General features: G+C 42.7%; 1 protein-coding gene across 1 annotated transcript in view; it reads right to left on the reverse strand.

Moving 5' to 3' along the window:
• Positions 1–1,833: 1,833 nt before the first annotated feature.
• Positions 1,834–20,754, reverse strand: part of LOC109563465 (collagen alpha-4(VI) chain-like) — a 139,425-nt gene continuing 120,504 nt past the window's right edge. The window contains exons 30-34 of the mRNA XM_070797000.1: positions 20,257–20,347; positions 18,202–18,885; positions 16,393–16,489; positions 15,246–15,475; positions 1,834–2,421 (exon numbers count right to left, since the gene is read on the reverse strand). Of these exons, the coding sequence (XP_070653101.1) occupies positions 2,246–2,421; positions 15,246–15,475; positions 16,393–16,489; positions 18,202–18,885; positions 20,257–20,347 (1,278 nt within the window). The 3' untranslated portion in view covers positions 1,834–2,245. The remainder of the gene's footprint in view (positions 2,422–15,245; positions 15,476–16,392; positions 16,490–18,201; positions 18,886–20,256; positions 20,348–20,754) is intronic.

Below are 20,754 nucleotides of genomic sequence, written 5' to 3' on the forward strand. Positions count from 1 at the left end.
AGGCTTCAATAGCATGCGAACCACGAACATCCAGACGTTCAAGCTGGATTTAGAAGGCAGAGGGACCAGAGATCAAAATGACAACATCTGTTGGATCATCAAAAAAGCAAGAGAGTTCCAGAAAAACATCTACTTCTGCTTTATTGACTGTGTGGATCACAACAAAGGAAAACTTCTTAAAGAGATGGGAATACCAGACTACCTTACCTGCCTCCTGAGAAATTGTATGCGGGTCAAGAAGCTACAATTAGAACCAGACATGGACTGGTTCCAAATTGGGAAAGCAGTTCAACAAGGCTGTATGTTGTCACCCTGGTTATTTAACTTCTGTGCAGAGTACATCATGCGAAATGCCAGGCTGGATGAAGCACAAGCTGGAATCAAGATTGCTGAGAGAAATATCAATAACTTCAGATATGCAGATGACATCACTCTTATGGCAAAAAGTGAAGAACTAAACAGCCTCTTGATGAAAGTGAAAGTGGAGAGTGAAAAAGTTGGCTTAAAACTCAACGTTCAGAAAACTAAGATCATAGCATCCAGTCCCATCACTTCATGGCAAATATATGGGGAAACAGTGGAAACAGTGACAGACTTTATTTTGGGAGGCTCCAAAATCACTGCAGATGGTGGCTGCAGCCATGAAATTAAAATATGTGTGCTCCTTGGGAGGAAAGTTATCACCAATCTAGACAGCATATTGAAAAGCAGAGACATTAGTTTGCCAAGAAAGGTCCATCTAGTCAAAGCTATGATTTTTCCAGTAGTCATGTATGGATGTGAGAGTTGGACCATAAAGAAAACTGAGTGCTGAAGAATTGATGCTTTTGAACTATGGTGTTGGAAAAGACACTTGAGAGTCTTTTGGACAGCAAGGAGATCCAACCAGTCAATCCTAAAGGAAATCAGTCCTGAATATTCATTGGAAGGACTGAGGCTAAAGCTGAAACTCTAATAGTTTGGCCACCTGGTGCAAAGAACTAACTCCTTAAAAATACCCTGATGCTGGGAAAGACTGAAGGCAGGAGGATGAGATGGTTGGATGGCATCACCAACTCAATGGACATGAGTTTGAGCAAGCTCCGGGAGTTGGTGATGGACAGAGAAGCCTGGCGTGCTGCAGTCCATGTGGTCGCAAAGAGTCGGACACAACTGAGCAACTCAGCTGAACTGAACTGTGTTTCTCTCTCCACTGAGAAGAAAGGTTATTTGAGGACATTTTGAGAAGGTAGTGTTCTGCAGTCCAGAAAGAGAGCTCTCACCAGGAACCAATTAGCCAACACCTTGATCTCGAACTTGCAGCCCCCAGAACTGTGAGAAATAAATTTCTGTTCTTAAGCCACCCAGTCTATGCTGTTTTGTCATGGCAGCCTGAGCTATTACATGATGCTCCAGAATTCCATGCAGTTTGGTTCTTCCCTGAAGCTGAACCCAAGTTCAGAGCCTGGAGAACTGAGCTGTGAGTTGGAGGAAGATCTTGCAAATATCACAGTCATCCTACCATATTGCAAAATTCCTTCTGCAGAGTGAACCTAGGTCCTTCGTCCCATATATGTATTGACAAGGTCACCTGAATTGCCTATTCCCCAAATTTTGGTGGAGAAAAGTCATTGTAGTTGATGTCAATGGATCCAGCCCATCACAAACTCACTGCTGTTTCCTTTCCCTCTATTGCTACTTCACACAGTATAACACAGAGCACAGTGAGTGGTATCATATATCATCTCACACCATGTGGTTTAATCAAGAATGTCTTTATTCCTACACTAGGTAGTAAGGATGAAATTTCACATTAGCTATTCCTTTTTCAGCACCCACCCCCCCCGCCCCCGAACTAATGCTTCCATGTTGTCTTAATGATAAAAAAGGATATCGTTTTAACTCATTTCCAAATGAGGTTTTACTTACAATGTCAAGAAAAATTTCTTTTTGCTACCAGGCCAAGAAAAAGTTTAGGTAATGTCAAGTTTCTTTTTTACACAGTTTTTAAATCATTGAAAGAATTTTCAGGAAAGTTTCAATTCCTTTTTTTTTTTTTTTTGAAACTACTAGAGTGCAGTCCTTCACAAATCATCTGGCCCAAGCCCCCGCCGGCAGAAAACACTTCACAAGTTTAGGGGTCCAACTCTGAGGTTGTGGTGTGGGCTTCATCACTTCTGAGCTGTGCGGCTCTGTCTCAGGAAAGGTAATCTCCATTGCATGAGTTTTTAAGACAGAGGCAGCAGTGCTGAGGCTCCTCCTGACTCTACAGGGAAACTGGAACACATTGAGCTTCACACGCTTCCTTGGTCTCGAACCGGTTGGCATTGCCCCCACAGCCACCATACCAGAATTGTCGGCAAGCCTGCTCCTTCTGATTATAGGACCATTTCAGGACATAATCCTGGCACTCTCCTTTCACTGGAGCCAGGGAACAAGGATCTACAAGAAAGCAAATGCAGAAAAGAGAGACCTGCATGAGTGAGACCTTCACAGCTTAAAAAACGAATCCTAACCTCACTAACAACTGGCAACTGGCTGTGTGACCTTGAGGGTAACTTACCCTCTATGAGCCTCAATTTCCTCAACCATGAAGACAATATTTAAAAAAAAAAAAAAAACGCATTACAAGTTTGTCATAAAGTGTCACATAATATATGTGAAAAGGGTAATACAATTAGAGCTATTATTTGGCACAGTGTATAGTATATGGCAGATATACCAGACAATGTATAAATGAGTGAGTGAATGAATCAATAAAGCTTTTCTCAATTAAATGCTAGCACACCAAATTCAACAGCACATTAAAAGGATTGTATACCATGATCAAGTGGGATTTACCTCTGGGATGCAAGGATGGTTCAACATATACACATCAATAAACATGATCACCACATTAGCAGAATGAAGTGTAAAAATCATATGATTTTCTCAACGGATGAAGAAAAAGCACTTGACAAAATTCAAGAGAACTCCTCACTTGCTTATCATGCTTATTTCCCTTTTTTTTTCAAACCATCTCTCAATCCCTTGCCTAATCCCCAAATGTTCCAGGATTCTAAAGGCCTAAGCAAATCAAGCTAATTTATTATTTACTTCAGCCTAACACTTACCCAAGAAGTTATCTATTAAAAGGAAAATACAATGTTCCTGGAAAATAGCATTGAGAATCCACCCGTTGCAAGAGCAAGATCTGGAATGCCTATTTTAAATTTTAAACCAGACATGAATTTTCCCAGGTCTGTAACCTCTATCTTTTAGGGAGAACAGATTTCCTTGGGCACACTCTATACTGGAGGAAAATATTCTTGTCTTATAAGCGCAGAATGATGGTGTCTTCCAAATAATTTCCCTTGGCCTTCCAAGTACTCCCAAACAAAGAGGATGTTGTCTTCAGAAAGAAATTCATGGTCTGTTCCCGGGAAGTTGCCTACTCACCTCCCACTAGTATAATCAGCACAGATCAGTTTCCCTGAGTGAGCAGATGTGCTGGATCCCAGCAAATGAGATATATTCATGGGAATTGTCTTCTACCTTAAATAAGCACATCAGAAATAGCCTGTTCCATGACTCCATGGAGGGTGTAACAGAGCAAGTAGCAAGTGCCCAGGATAAACCAGAGAAAATGCTTCTCCAAAAACAGGGGGGTGGGGGTGATCAACAGAAAAAAAATCCAGTGGTGACCTTTGTGCTCTGTAGGGTCAACAAATAGACTTGGGGCTCAACAACCAGCTGGTCCCAACCTCTACCATTACAAGCTGATTCCAAACAGACAAGCCAAGCACTAGCGGAACAAACCATACACTTCTCCCAGTGACCCTTTGTGGTTTTCGTCTTTAGACGATCCACCCTTGTCTTTCAGTTCAGTTCAGTCACTCAGTCATGTCTGACTCTTTGCGACCCCATGAATCACAGCACACCAGGCCTCCTCGTCCATCACCAACTCCCGGAGTTCACCCAGACTCACATCCATCGAGTCAGTGATGCCATCCAGCCATCTCATCCTCTGTCGTCCCCTTCTCCTCCTGCCCCCAATCCCTCCCAGCATCAGAGTCTTTTCCAATGAGTCAACTCTTCGCATGAGGTGGCCAAAGTACTGGACTTTCAGCTTTAGCGTCATTCCTTCCAAAGAAATCCCAGGGCTGATCTCCTTCAGTCCAAGGGACTCTCAAGAGTCTTCTGCAACACCACAGTTCAAAAGCATCCATTCTTTGGCGCTCAGCCTTCTTCACAGTCCAACTCTCACATCCATACATGACCACAGGAAAAACCATAGCCTTGACTAGACGGACCTTTGTTGGCAAAGTAATGTCTCTGCTTTTGAATATGCTATCTAGGTTGGTCATAACTTTCCTTCCAAGGAGTAAGCATCTTTTAATTTCATGGCTGCAGTCACCATCTGCAGTGATTTTGGAGCCCAGAAAAATAAAGTCTGACACTGTTTCCACTGTTTCCCCATCTATTTCCCAGGCAATCAAACATGGGTTGCTTCTTCTAGATTATACTTCTTAGGGTAGCACTGCCCAGCAGAACTTGCTGCTATGAGGGAAACATTCTATATCTGCCCCATCCAATACAGGAGCTACTGCCCATGGGGCTGCTGGGCATTAGAAATGTGGCTATTGCAACCAAGGAACTGCATTTTTCCTTTGATTCAATTGCAAATTACTGAAATGAAAATGGAAATAGTGTGGTGCAGCTCTAGGTAAATGAACTAATTATCTCTAGGTGTTCTTTGTAACCTAACACTCAGGAAGCCTCAGGCTCCTCTTTTTCTTTTTTTTTTTTTATCAGTATGATACAGTATGAGGGGCCATTTCACCCACATAATTATTGATAGCTTCCAATTTTATATTTGGTGCTATTTTCACCATGAGTATTAACTTTTGTCATTTCAGAAGAACCCTGCAGCAGGTGTCAGTTTTACTGAAACAAGTCCATGAAATTCAGGAAGAAAGGAAAGAAAAATGGGAGGAGAGACAGAAGAGCGCTGGAAGGTTGCAGACAGCAATGACCGGGAAGCTGCAATTGTGCCGAGGTCGGTTTTGTGTCCTAGTGTACGTCTTGTAACAGTCCTACCAGGAGGAGAAAACCACAGAATAGACCTGTGTACTCTGGAGATACCACTGAAACTGAAAGTATACCAAATCAGCCTGGTTGCTGAGAAGAGAAAGGATGTTTATTTAATTCTTCACAACTAGATACAGCAAAAGGGGCCAGAACTGTAGCAGAATTTGGCCTGAGATGCAGGAAGCCATGGGAGCTTAACAGTACTTAGGACTGAAGAGGGCTCTAAGTTCAAATAATATGGGCCTGAGCAGTAAAAGACAAGCAGATATGGTCCAGATGGACACTGTGGAGAGGATGCAGAGACAGGCAGGTGATGGGAGAGATGGAATGAGGACACGGGGTAAAGAAGAAGATAAAAGGGTTACTTCGGTGGCACAAAAGGTGTGTATTCAGGGCAGTGGTGGCCAGTGAGGCCCTTGGGACCATGTAGAAGCCTGTGTGCCTTACCCACGCACCTGAACATGGTCTCATAACAATGGGGACCACAGAGGAAGAGACATCACATGGCTAGATCTGTATCTTGGAAAAAATGAGTTGGTCTTCAGAATGGAATTGGGGAAAGAACAAATGGGAAGAAAGGAGACCCATTAGAGTACACTGCAATTACACTTGAGGTGGATGGTAGATGATATCTTGGGAAGATGTAGAGAAGGGGGCAGGTCCGAGGGATGCTGAGGAGGGAGCCATGTCAATATCTGGTTCCCAACTGAGGATTCGGTGGTGAGTGGAGAATGACTGGTGGTATGTGGGCTTAGTTTTCCATTCCTGGGCCAGCATGGCTCCTTCCAGTACAGAAATAAAGGGAGAGAATGTTCTAAGGGCAGGCAAGGCCGGTCTGATTAAATGGATTTGTGTGAGATGACTGTCAGCATTTCCAGTGATACAGTGTGGAGGGCAGCTGAACATACTAGTCTGCAGCTTAGAACAGAGTTAAAGATGCAAGACATGGATTTGGAATCATTTATCCAGAGGGGATAGTTGAAGTCATGGTAGTAAAGCTTGCCCGGTAGTATGTGTAGTCAGCTTCAAGGTCTGAAGACAAGACTTGGGGAAGGCATTGTGGATTTACCATGAAATTAATGAAGCCTAAGCTTCAGGGCCCTTATGCACAAAGGGCCCATATGTGCATACTCCTCTTCAAAATAAGTATTTATTTTTGTCCTTAAGTAATTTTCTATCTTTTTTTTACTGAGGGTCCCTTAAGTTCTATGAACTTCAGACTCCATAATACCTGGGTGCCCCATGAGAATGAACCTAGAGAGAGGAGCCTAGGGCTGATCCAAAGTGGAAGAAAAGATAAGGATGTTGTCTCTGAAATGCAAATCAAAACTACAGGTGCCTCCTCACACTGGTCAAAAGGCCATCATTAAAAAGTCTACCAAAGATTGAACAAGATGGCAGAGGAGTAGGTGGACATGGAGTACATCTCTCTCCACAAATACATCAGAAATACACCTTCAGACACCGAAGTGCTTACAGAACACCAGATGAGAGCAGACAAGAGTACGTGAATACCAGAAAATAATATATAGAACCACGGAAAACTCAAGATCAAGCCCGGAGCCTTCAGAGTGGGAGCACCGACTCCAAGACCCTAGACTACCAGAGAACTCCTAACCCTAGGGAACATCAAATAGTGAAAACTCCCACAAAGGAAACCACTTCAATTCAAGACCTGGCATCACCCAACTACCAGTAGCACCCTGTGCGGATGCTTCATCCAAACAATAAACAAGACAAAAATGCAAACCCAATCATCAGCAGACAGGATTACCACCTCACTCAGCCCTCCCCATCAGAGGGGGAAAAAAAACTCAGCACAAATCTCACCCTATATAAAGCTTACACAAACCACTGGACCAACCTTAGGAGGGCAGAAACCAAGAGAAAAAAGAATTCAACTTTGAAACCAGGAAAAAGGAGACTTCAAGCACAGTAAATCTAAAAAATAATAGTGAAAAGGCAGAGAAATACTGCACAAATGAAGGAACAAACTAGAAACATAGAAGTCTAAATAAATGGGGAGGAAATAGGAAAACTACCTGAAAAATAATTGAGAATAATGATAGTAAAGATGATCAAAAACCTTGAAAACAGAATGGAGAAAATGCAAGAATCAATTAACAAAGACCTAAAAAAATTAAAGAATAAACATACAGAGACAAACAACACAACTACTAAAATTAAAAATACTCCAGAAGGAATCAATAATGGAATATATGAAGCAGAACATGGATCAGTGAGCTGGAATATAAAATGGTGCAGATAACTGCTGAAGAGCAGAATAAAGTAAAATGAGAGAAGAACTGAGGATAGTCTCAGAAACTTCTGGGACAATATTAAATGCAACAACATTTGAATTATAGGGTTCCCAGAAGAAGAAGAAGAGAAAAAGAAAGGGTATGAGAAAAATTTTGAAGAGATTATAGTTGAAAATTTCCCCAAGATGGAAAAGGAAATAGTCAATTAAATCCAAGAAGGGCAAAGACTCCCATACAGGATAAACCCAAAGATAAACACACCAAGACACATTCTAATCAAACTAACAAAGATTAAACACAAAGAAAGAATATTAAAAGCAACAAGTCACTTACAAGGGAAACCCCATAGGTTTAACAGCTGATCTTTCAGGAGAAACTCCACAGGCCAGAAGGGAATTAAAGGATATATTTAAAGTACTGAAAGGGAAAAATCTACAATCAAGATTACTCTACCCAGCAAGGATCCCAAACAAAATTGATGGAGAAATCAAAAGTTTTTCAGATAAACAAAAGTTAAGAGAATTCAGTACCACCAAACCAGCTTTACAACAAATGTTAAAGGGACTTACATAGTCAAGAAATATAAGAGAAGAAAAAGATCTACAAAAATAAACCCCAAACAATTAATAAAATGGCAATAGGAATGTATATTTCAATAATTATTTTAAATGTAAATGGATTAAATGCTCCAACCAAAAGACACAAACTGGCTGAATGAATACAAAAACAAGACCCGTATATATCCTGTCTACAAGAAACCCACTTCAGACCTAAAGACACATATGACGGAAAGAGAGAGGATGGAAAAACATATTCCATGCAAATGGAAAGCAAAGAAAGCTGGAGTAGCAATTCTCATATCAGACAAAGTAGAACTTAAAGAATATCACAAGAGATAAGGAAGGACACTACATAATGATCAAGGGATCAATCCAAGAGGAAGACATAATTGAAATATTTATGCACCCAATATAAGAGCACCTCAATACATAAGACAAACACTAACAGACATAAAAGGAGAAATCAACATTAACACAATAATTGTAGGAGACTTTAGCACCCCAGTTACACCAATTGACAGATTATCAAAACAGAAAATTAATGAGGAAACACAAGTCTTAAATGATACATTAGACAAGATGGGTCTCATTGATATCTTCAGGACATTCCATCCAAATGCAGAAGAATACACCTTCTTCTCAAGTGCACATGGAACATTCTCCACATGCTGGGTCACAAATCAAACCTCAAGAAATTTAAGAAAATTGAAATCGTATCAAGTATCTTTTTCAAACACAACCCTACGAGACTAGATATCAAATACAAGAAAAAAAACTGTAAAAAACACAAACACGTGGAGATTAAACAATACATTTCTAAATAACGAACAGGTTACTGAAGAAATCAAAAGGGAAATCAAAAAACTCCTAGAAACAAACGACAATGAAAACATTACGACTCAAAACCTATGGGATGCAACAAAAGCAGTTCTAAGAGGGAAGTTTATAGAATACAATCCTCCCTCAAGAAACAAGAAAAACATTGAATAGACAACCTCACTTTATACCTAAAACAACTGGAAAAAGAAGAACAAGAAAAACCTCAAAATTAGCAGAAGGAAATAAATCATAAAGATCAGAGCAGAAATGAATGAAAAAGAAATGAAAGAAACAATAGTAAAGATAAAACCAATACAATATTGTAAAGTAATTAGCCTTTAATTAAAATAAATAAATATAAATTTTAAAAAAACCTAAAAGCTGGTTCTTTGAGAAGATAAACAAAATTGACAAACCTCTAGCCAGACTCATCAGGAAAAAAAGAGAAGAATCAAATCAAAAAAATTAGAAATGAAAAAGAAGAGGTTACCACAGACAATGCAGAAATGCAAAGGATTATAAGAGACTATTGTGAACAACTATATGGCAATAAAATGGATAGCCTGGAAGAAATGGACAGATTAAAAAGTTCAATTTTCCAAGACTGAACCAGAAAGAAACAGAAATTATGAATAACCCAATTACAAGCACTGAAATTGAAACTGAGATAAAAATCTCCCCCAAAATCTCCCAAAAGCCCAGGACCTGATGGCTTCACAGGAGAATTCTATCAAACACTTAGAGAAGAGCTAATGCCTATCCTTCTAAAACTCTTTCAAAAAATTGCAGAAGGAACACTTCCAAACTCATTCTACAAGGCCACCATCACTCTGATACCAAAATCAGACAAAGACAACACACAAAAAAGAAAACTACAGGCCAATATCACTGATGAACACATATTCAAAAATCCTCAACAAAATGTTAGCAAATAGAATTCAGCAACACATTAAAAAGCTCATACACCATGATCAAGTGTGGTTACCCCAGGGATGCAAGGATTTTTCAATATATGCAAATCAATCAATGTGATACACCATATTAACTGAAAGATAAAAACCATATGATAATCTCAAGAGATTCAGAAAAAACCTTTGACAAAATTCAGCACCCATTTATGATGAAAACTCTTCAAAAAATGGGCATAGAAGGAACTCTGCCTCAACATAGTAAAGGCCATATATGATAAGCCCACAGCAAACATTATTCTCAATGTTGAAAAACTGAAAGCACTCCCCCTAATATCAGGAACAAGACAAGGGTGTCCACTCTTATCGCTATTATTCAACATAGCTTTGGAAGTAATAGCTACAGCAATCAGAGAAGAAAAAGAAATAAAAGGAATCCAGATCAGAAAAGAAGAAGTGAAACTCTCACTATTTGAAGATGAAATGATACTATACATATAAAACTCTAAAGATAGTATCAAAAAATTACTAGAGCTAATCAGTGAATTTAGCAAAGTCACAGGATATAAAATTGATACACAGAAATCACTTGCATTTCTATATACTAACAATGAAAAATCAGAAAGAGAAATTAAGGAATCAATCCCATTCACCATTGCAACAAAAAGAATCAAATATCTAGGAATAAACTTACCTAAGGAGACAAAAGGGCTGTACACAAAAAATTATAAGACATTGATGAAAGAAATCAAAGATGATATAGACAGATGGAGAGATGTTCCATATTCCTGGGTGCAAGTATGCAAGTGTTCATCACTCAGTCGTGTCCAATTCTTTGCAACCCCATGGAGGCCAGGTTCCTCTGTCCATGGGATTTCCCAGGCAAGAATACTGGAGTGGGTTGCCATTTCCTTCTCCAGGGGATCATTCCAACCCAGGGATTAAACGTGGTCTCCTGCATTACAGGCAGATTCTTTACCACTAAGCCACCAGGGAAGGAAGAATCAATATTGTGAAAATGACTATACTACCAATGCAATCTACAGATTCAGTGCAATCTGTATCAAAGTACCAATGGCATTTTTCACAGAACTAGAATAAAAAATTTCACAATTCATATGGAAATACAAAAGACCCTGAATAGCCAAAGCAGCCTTGAGAAAGAAGAATGGAGCTGGAGGAATCAACCTTCCTAACTTCAGATTATACTACAAAGCTACAGTCATCAAGACAGTATGGAACTGGCACAAAAACAGAAATATAGACTAATGGAACAAGACATAAAGCCCTGAAATAAGCCCATGCAACTACGGGTACCTTATTTTTGACAAAGGAGGCAAGAATATACAATGGGGCAAAGACAGCCTCTTCATTAAGTGGTGCTGGGAAAACTGGACAGCCACATGTAAAAGAATGAAATTAGATCACTTCCTAATACCATACACAAAGGTAAACTCAAAATGGATTAAAGACCTAAATGTAAGATCAGAAACTATAAAACTCTTGGAGAAAAACATAGGCAGAACACTCAATGACATAAATCAAAGCAAGATTCTCTATGACCCACTTCCTAGAGTAATGGAAATAAAAACAAAAATAAATAAGTGGGACCTGATTAAACTTAAAAGCTTTTGCACAGCAAAGGAAACCATAAGCAAGGTGAAAAGACAGCCCTCAGAATGAGAGAAAATAATGGCAAATGAAACAACTGACAAAGGATTAATTTCCAAAATATACAAGCAGCTCAAATAACTCAATACCAGAAAATTAAACAACCCAATCAAAAAGTGGGGAAAAGAGCTAAACAGACATTTCTCCAGAGAAGACATACAGATGGCTAACAAACATGAAAAGATGCCCAACATTGCTCCTTATTAGAGAAATGCAAATCAAAACTACAATGAGATATCATCTCACACTAGTCAGAATGGCCCTCATCAAAAAGTCTACAAACAACAAATGCTGGAGAGGATGTGGAAAAAATGGAACCTTCTTATACTGTTGGTGGGAATGCAAATTGATACAGCCACTATGGAAGACAGTATGGAGATTCCTTAAAATACTAGGACTAAAACCACCATATGACCCAGAAATCCCACTCCTAGGCATATACCCAGAGGAAAGCAAAATTGAAAAAGACACATGTACCCCAATGTTCATTGCAGCACTCTTTACAATAGATAGAACATGGAAGCAACCTAGATGTCCATCAACAGATGAATGGATAAAGAAGTTGTACATATACACAATGGAATATTACTCAGCTATAAAAAAGAGTGCATCTGAGTCAGCTCTAAGGGGGAGGATGAACCTAGAGCCTATTATACAGAGTGAAGTAAGTCAGAAAGAGAAAGATAAATACCATGTATTAATGTATATATACTGAATCTAGAAAGATGGTACCGAATATTTTATTTGCAGGGCAACAGTGGAGAAACAGACATAGAGAACAGGCTTATGGACACAGGGAGAAGGGAGGAGAGGATGAGATGTATGGAGAGAGTCACATGGAAGCTGACATTACCATGTGTAAAATAGACAGCCAACAGGAACCTGCTATGTGTCCCAGGAAACTCAAGCAGGATCTCTGTATCAACCTAGAGGGGTGGGATGGGGAGAGAGATGGGAGGGAGGTTCAAGAGGGAGGGGATATATGTACACCTATGGCTGATTCGTGTTGAAGTTTGACAGAAAACAACAAAATTCTGCAAAGCAATTATCCTTCCATTAAAAAATAAATTAACTTTTTTTTAAAGTCTACCAATAACAAATGCTGGAGATAGTTTGGAGAAAAGGGAACTCTCCTACACTGTTGGTGGGAATATATTAATAAGTTGCTGTAGCAACTATGGAGAACAGTGTGGAGGTTCCTCAAAAAAACTAAAAATGAAGTTGCCATATGTTTCTGCAGTCCCACTCCTGGGCATATATCTGGGGGAAAAAAATATAATTCAAAAAGATACATGTATCCCAACATTCACAGTAGCACTATTTGCAATTCGCCAATACATGGAAACAACCCAATATCCATCAACAGATGAATGGGTAAAGAAAATATGGTACATAGGTACAATGGAACATTAGCCATGAAAAGGAAAGAATGCCATTTGCAGCATTGGACCTAGGGGCTTCTCAGGTGGCGCTAGTGGTAAAGAACCCCCCTGCCAATGCAGGAGACCTAAGAGATGTGGGTTCAGTCCCTGGATTGGGAAGATCCCCTGGAGGAGGGCATGGCAACCCACTCCAGTATTCATGCCTGGAGAATCCCAAGGACAGAGGAGTCTGTGGGCTACAGTCCATGGGGTTCCAAAGAGTCAGACACGCCTGAAGCAACTTCAGACACACGCGCACAGTTGGACCTACAGATTATCATACTAAGGGAAATAAATCAGAAAAAAAGACAAATACCATATGATATCACTTATATGTGGAATCTAAAATATGATGCAAATAAAATTATCTATGAAACAGAAAGAGACCCACTTATACAGAGAACAGACTTGTGTTGCTATGAGGAAAATGGTTAGGGGGGATGGACTGGGAGTCTGGGGTTAGAAGATAGAGTGGATAGACAACAAGGTCCTACTATAAAGCACAGAGAACTGTATTCAATATCCTGTAATAAACCACAATGGAAAAGAATACACACACACACACACACACACACACACACATAACTGAGTCACTGAGCAGAAATTAACAGAACACTGGAAATCAACTATATTTCCATTAAAAAATAAAGAAAGGATAAATTTCAAAAATTGTGTTGTCTCTGCAGCTAACACAGGAGAGGACTTGACGAGGAAGGCAGTGGGCAGCAGTGATTCAGCCCTGAGGAGCTGCAGTCATCGAGGTCTGACCAGTCCTTTGGTTCCTTGATGGCTTTCAGCACACCCTTAAAGACAAGAAACAGCTCTTTCTTCTGAGTGGAGGGCGGGCAGGGAGCAAGGCTGGCAGCTACACAGGGAGTTGCAGGAGGTTGCACTTGGCTGCCTTTACTTCTGAAACCAAGAAAACAGGGCAGGTGCTAGAGGAGAAGATACGGAGGAAGGGGGGTGAGGAGGAGGCAAAGGCTCGGGGCAACCATGGGATACAGCAGGAGAGGGCACTGGCCAGGGCCAAGGAACAGAGCTCCGGGGAATTCTGGAAACCGTCTTGCCCCTGTGAATAGCATTGAACTACATCATGAGGAGGCTCTCTTCCACCCTGTTCACCTTGATTCTGTGCGGAAAGACTCACTGGGGCCGTGTTTCTCACTCTCAGTTGCTCAGGAGAATCACCGGCTCAGTTCCACACCTAGAGATTCTGATTGGATTGCTCTGGGATGAGGCCTGGGTGGTGAGAATGCTTAAAACTTCTCAGATGATTCTCAATTACAGCCGAGATTGAAAACCACTGCCCTAGTAACCTTTAGCACACTTGGCAGACATTATACACAAAAAGCGTTAAGAGTCAGCAAGATAAGCTTTTCTGTGGTTAATGTCTAGCCTAAGGAGGGGAAATGTTACTGTCCTGCCTAGTATTCCCATGTCTGTCTAGTTTTTCCTTTCCTCTGGATATGTGTTTTCTTTGGAAAAGACAAAGGACAAATCAGCATCTTAGCAGCTAGCTTGTATGCTTACTGTGTGGCTAACATATGAATTATCAAGTTTCATTTTCAAAACAACCCCATGAGTCAGGCACTCACATAATCCCCATTTTACAGGTCAGAAAACTGAGCTGCAGAGAGAGGAAATAACTTTTCATGGCCATCTAGATAGAGCACCAGAGACAGAATCATGCAGGCACATTCAAAACCTCTGGGAGGCAACCTCTCATCTAATCTAAGTGAGACTGACCATACCACTCTCTAGAAACTCTCAGCTATCCTTTCCCTGCCTTTTAGAAACTTCAGAATCAAATGCCCTCAGATCTCTTTCTATGTGTTTACTGTTTGGCTTAATTTGTTGATCCCATGTAAGAGGTGGCAATGGCATTGGCCATAATCCAAAATTGATGCTACAGTTGCCTTGAAAAATGAAAGTGTTAGTAGCTCAGTTGTGTCCAACTCTATGAGATCCCATAGACCGTAGCCTGCCAGGCTCCTCTGTCCATGGACTTTTCCAGGCAAGAATACTGGAGTAGGTTGCCATTCCCTTCTCCAGGGGATCTTCCGGATCCAGGGATCAAACCCAGGTCTCCTACACTGCAGGTGGACTCTTTACCGTCTGAGCCACCAAGGGAGCATGGTTGTCTTAGACGGATCCAAAATGTTCCTTAAACTCGGTCATAGCACATGTGGCCACTCATAGATGAAGGAGCCTTCTACAAGCCAGAGCATCTTCCCTAAAGGTCAAGGGTATGTTTGCCACTTCTGCAATAGATCATTGTTTCCACAATGAAGTACAGACACTCCATGGGGTGAGACTCTATAACACTCCCTCAGACAGCTTCTGTTAGCTCCATACTTAAAGTCAAATAAAAGTCAGCCTTCTACTATTTCCTTAAACTAGTTATTTTTAGCTGCATACACGAATCTGTGCTCTTGCAAGCAAACTACACAAAGCTGATGTCTGCATGCTAACACGGTGCACAGGATTTTTTTTTTTAAGCTAAAGATTTTTAAAGGTAAATTCAACCCAAGGAGCAAGGAGTAGTTGGGTTTTTACCATAGACATTGCCCGAATTTCTTTCTTTTCCAGTTTTTTTCAGTTTTGCTGGATCTTTTTGATGATTTTCTTCAGCATCGTAGCCACTCTTTTCATAATTCTCAAGTGCTTCTTGCTGAGTGATAGACGTCATTGTGGCTTCTCTATTCTCCTCTCGAAAAGAGCCTGCTGCTTCGAGTGCTTCCAAATCATCAGTAAGGCCAGATTTGCCAAACTGGCGCTTGGGCAACCTGCGCAGAAACAAAAGACTGGGAGAATGAGGGGGTGAGTCCCACTTGGTACCACTGGGCTCGGGGCGCTTCAGGCTTGGGTATCTGCTGATGGCTTCATTATCAAACCAGCTGTTGTCTTAGGTTTGCAGGACAAACATCAGAATAATATGTTTAGCATGATCAATTTTACCTCCAGGAAGTGGGATTAGAGAATGGGAAATGCAGTGGATAGGAAAATTGTTACTGATTGCTCTAATACACGTACGTGCTCCTTGAATTTTATTGGTCCTGTATTACTCTTACTATTGAAAAATAAGAAAACAAAAAACCAAACCATATCAGAATCGTTAAACACAGGAGCATCTGAATCCCAGTGGTTTGAGTCAAGGACTGGTTTGCCTGTGACCTGAGGAAGACAGGCAATGGTTTTTCCAGTGGTCATGTATGGCTGTGAGAGTTGGACTATAAAGAAAGTTGAGCGCAGAAGAATCGATGCTTTTGAACTGTGGTGTTGGAGAAGACTCTTGAGAGCCCCCTGGACTGAAAGGAGATCCAACCAGTCCATCCTAAAGGAAATCAGTCCTGAATATTCATTGGAAGGACTGATGCTGAAGCTGAGACTCCAATACTTTGGCCACCTGATGAGAAGAACTGACTCATTTGAAAAGACCCCGATGCTGGGAAAGATTGAGGGAAGGAGGAGAAGGGGACGACAGAGAATGAGATGGTTGGATGGCATCACCGGCTCAATGGACATGAGTTTGGGTAAACTCTGGAAGTTGGTGATGGACAGGGAGGCCTGGTGTGCTGAGGTTCATGGGGTCACAAAGAGTTGGACATGACTGAGTGACTGAACTGAACTGAACTGAACTTAGGGAAACAGTCCCTGCAGGGCACAGAGCCGTGGGACAAGCCCAGCCCCGCCCTCAGCCTACCTCTTGACAGGCAAGATGCGTTGCAGCAGGGTGTCCCCTCGGCTTGGGCCCCCACACTTTTCAATGAGCTCTGGAGGTGGGTACTGATTAGTGTCACCTAAAAATGAAATAAAACATCACATCAAATAAAGCATAAAATGATATGAAGCTCAAAAATAAAATGAAGTAAAATAAAGCACAAGACCAAAATATTATCCATTAAGACATAAGACATAAAATAAAATCAATTAAAGTGTAAAATATACAATAAAACAAAATAAAGTATAACAAAATAAAATAGAAAACAAAAAAGTCTATTGACATAAAATCAAAAAGATGTAAACTCAAAGCACAAAATACAAATAGAAAAATAAAAATACAAGCAAAATGAAAGTATAAAATGAATTCTATTGTATAAGCAATATAAAATTAAGTCATAACATAAAAGAATAGAACAAAATATGAAATGCAACCTAATGTAATGAAACACATAAAGTAAAGCGAAATTAAAATAGACTAGAAAAATAATCCTCTAGCCTCCTTCTCCCTCAAAGAATCACTAAGCCTTCAGTCATCTGTTACAGTTCCTTCTTCCATCTCTTGCAAAGGTAAGGAATCTCAAGGTTCACTGACCTTTCTAGAATCACACAGCTCTTGAGTGGCAAAGATTAGACTAGAACCAATTCATTAATGTCCATGTCTCTCAAGTTACAGAGGCACAAGTGCTGTGTCTCTATTTCTAAGGTGTCCATCAGACTGCCTTTATTCCCTCAGTGACAGCGGAGCTTTATGTGACGGGATGTCATACCCACTTATAAACTGAGAAGCTGATGTCCCCCAGCAAAGAGGGCAGGAAGGCCTCCCACGCCACAGGGAGGCACCCACACATGAGTTGTGTGGGACTATGCACAGTTGGACAAAGCCCAAGACAAACTCCTGCAAATGTGACCAGGATAATACCCACCCTCCAGTCCTAACCATCTCCATCATCATGCTAGGATACAGATTTGGTGCCAGTTACCCATAAATCTCATTCAACTTGTTCTGACTGGAAGTGACAGGACACAGGGAAGAATTCTGGCCAAGCTGCGTGGTCACAGCACTTTTCACCGATGCTCCAACCTGAGATGGGAGGTTCCAGGTTTCTGTCCTGTCTCCCTCATTTCCTAGCAAGTCCCTGAAAACTCGCTACTCAAAGTACGGTCCCTGCACCAGCAGCATCAGCCAGGGGCTTATTTAAAATGTGCACTGTCCATTTTTGCTGCACAGAGAAATACACAACATTATAAACTGACTATACTTCAATGAAATCTTTTGTAAAAATGCAGACTCTCGGGCCCCAGCTCAGACGCACTGAATCAAAATCCAAAGTGTAACTAGATCCCCAGGAAAAGCATGTACATGTTAAAATCTGAGAAGCACTGTTCTATAGCAGTGGACTCTGGATCACTGGACACAGCAATAACAGTAACTATTCTTTATGCACATACAGCAGTGTTGCTTCCACGCACATATTTGAACATAGGCTTCACAAATAGAGAAGAGATTTTTATCCTCATTCTGGTAAATGACAAAATCAAAAGATTCGGTGGAAACCTGAGGCCTCCCAGCCACCAGACAAGAAGCCAACACTAAGCTTGGCAGCGTGTCAGGGCAACGTAGCTTAGGGTTTTCAGGAAGTGGGGTGCTCCCTGGGGTCTGCCCTAGAGGTGGAGACCACGGGGCAGCCTACAGCCCAGCAAGGGCGATGGTGCCATGGGCACCCACCCACCCATATGCCAGGCTCTGTGCTTGCCTCTTCCCACCCGCCAGGCATCCCTGTCCACTCACTTTTTAAGAGGTTCAGGAAGGCCCGCGTGAAGCCCAGGGCATAAGCCACCTCTGCCTCTGAGCCCCCTTCCAGGCGTAGCAGGTGGTGCTCCGAGGGGGAGCTGGCCACGTGGACCAGCTCTGCCAGCTCGCGGGTCCCCACGCCCGGGCCCAAGGCCAGCACAAACAGAGTGACGCCCTTGCACTTGGCCTCCAGGGACAGAGTCCTTAATTTCTCCCGGTCCCAGCTGCTGGTCTCGCTGGCCACGATGGCAAAGAGGACCTGCGCCCTCTGGAGCAGCGGGGCGGCCAGGAGCACCTTCTCCAGCGTCCACTCCAGGGCATGGCCCAGGGCCGGCGCTCCCCGCAGGGGGTGGCCCGCGGCCTCGCGGATGCTCCTCTGCATCTGTGCCCGGTGGCCATACGCGGTCAGGTGGAAGCCCTCGAGCACGGGGGACCTCCCCTCTCCAGGCCAGAAGCCGGGGGTCGTGTGTGTCACCAGGGCCACGCGGGCTCCACGAGGAGACGTGCTCGGCTGCCTCGCCACCTCCAGCTCGTCGAGCACGGCGTCCACCAAGGTCAAGGCTACACGGTAGAGGTCGGTGCCCACGCCGCGGGAGCCGTCCACCAGGAAGGCGATGTCCGCATCCACTTGCAGAGGCCCGGGCCTGCCCCGCCCGCACTCCGGGGCCGGGAGGCACTGATCTGCGGAGGAGAAGCGGGGTTACCATGAATCCCTTTCCTTTCCAGGCACACACGCTTCCAGGCACTCAGTAGGGAGAGCCACTGCTGAAGGCTGTCTGCCTGGGGATGACTTCAGCCAGAAGATGGGCACTGTAAATAAACACGCCTGTTTTTCAGAAGAAGAGTTGAGAGTATATCTGATTCCACAGTTAATGTTTCTAACCACCAGGCCACATGGCTTCCTAATCCCTAGGTTCAGAGCCCCTCTACTTGGTACAGTCAAGCCCGCCTCTTACTGGGTGTGTGACCCGGGGCAGATTCCTCAGATTCCTCATCTGTCTGATGGAGATAGAATGCGAAACTGAGAGTGAAGTTGCTCAGTCCTGTCCAACTCTGCGACCCCATGGACTGTAGCCTACCAGACTCCTCCGTCCATGGAATTTTCCAGGCAAAAGTAGTAGAGTGGGTTGCCATTTCCTTCTCCACTGATGGAGATAATGATACTCATAATAATAAACCTCTCTTATGAAGCTGTTTGTGTGGTTTTTAACTTTAAAGTGAGTTAATATATGTAAGTGCTCAGAACAACGCCTGTGTAGTCAGAGCTCAGGTTCCATAAACCCCAGCTGGGCTTTCACTTGTGCAGGAGGGGGTAGAGGCCCAGAGGGACCACAGCGTCAAACAAAATAATGAACGGGAAAGAAGTTCCTCAGCTGTAACATGCCCTACGAACAGCAGTTCCTGTATCTGACCAGGTTTTCAGAGCCACACCTCTCACGGCAGCTTTAGGACTTAGGGTGGATCCAGGAGAGGGAGCTGCAGAATTCCCTTTTGCTTTCCTGTCCAGGACTCGGGCTGGCCCCAGGGGAAGGTGATGTGCACGACAGCTCTTCACATGTGGGTGTGCGTGGGTTTCAGCAACACTGCTTCTTCTGTGCCCAGGCTGGTGTGAGGTGTGGAAGCTGAGGTCTTTCCAAGACCCTGCTGGCGGCCAATGGCAGTTCCAGGCCGAGAACTCAATGCTCTTGACCTGAGCTCAGTGGTCCGCCTGTCACACTAATGGTCAAATGAGGAAGGGACACAAACCCAGGCATATCCAGAAGCCTTGGCAGGACAGGTAAGGAGGCGGAGGGGCCAGGATGAGAAGCCAGGGAGGGGGAGGGACCAGATGGCGGGGCACTAGCTGATACTTGCTCTCCAAAGGGGGCAGGCACCACGCATCTCTGGCTGACTGTGGCCACAAAGGAATGCCGTGTCTGAGACTCTCTGGCCTGTTCTGACTTCCCAAGAAAAACTGATACACATCTGCAGAGCACAGCTGGCCTGTGGCCACCAGCTAATTCACCCTGCTCTGAAGACATCAATCCGACCAGCAGCGCTGTCCAGGCTTACCATAGCAGAGGGTGCAGCGGGCCATGCGTTCCACACGCTGCTGGCTCTCCGTCTCCCAGACATACAGATGAAATCTGTTGCTTCCATTCATCTAGTGCCAACACATACACAAATTATCATTAGCGGTGCTAAATCTCAGGCTACATTTTTCATGCACCTTCCAATTCAGATGAGAAAATCATTAATATGATATTTTTAAAGAACATGTGTAACTCTCTATGTCTATATAATCTGGCATTTATAGTCCAGCTATTTACAGTCACATAGTTCTCTAGTCCTAAGCTGGAGGTTGGACTATACCATCGGTGTGGGTATATGAGGTGTGGCCACATGTATAAAACTCAACCAACGTCAGGTCTATTGGAGTGAGGGTAAGGGAGTTAAGGCTTCAGTCATTTATAAATTCTGTAAATCTCTAGGGATTGTCCATGGTGTGTGATGCAGTGTGGTGGGAGTTATTAATCATGAACATGCAGACCCTTCAAGGACATGGTCACA

This window comes from Bos indicus, chromosome 1 (assembly GCF_029378745.1).
Source record: "Bos indicus isolate NIAB-ARS_2022 breed Sahiwal x Tharparkar chromosome 1, NIAB-ARS_B.indTharparkar_mat_pri_1.0, whole genome shotgun sequence".
NCBI lineage: Eukaryota > Metazoa > Chordata > Mammalia > Artiodactyla > Bovidae > Bos > Bos indicus.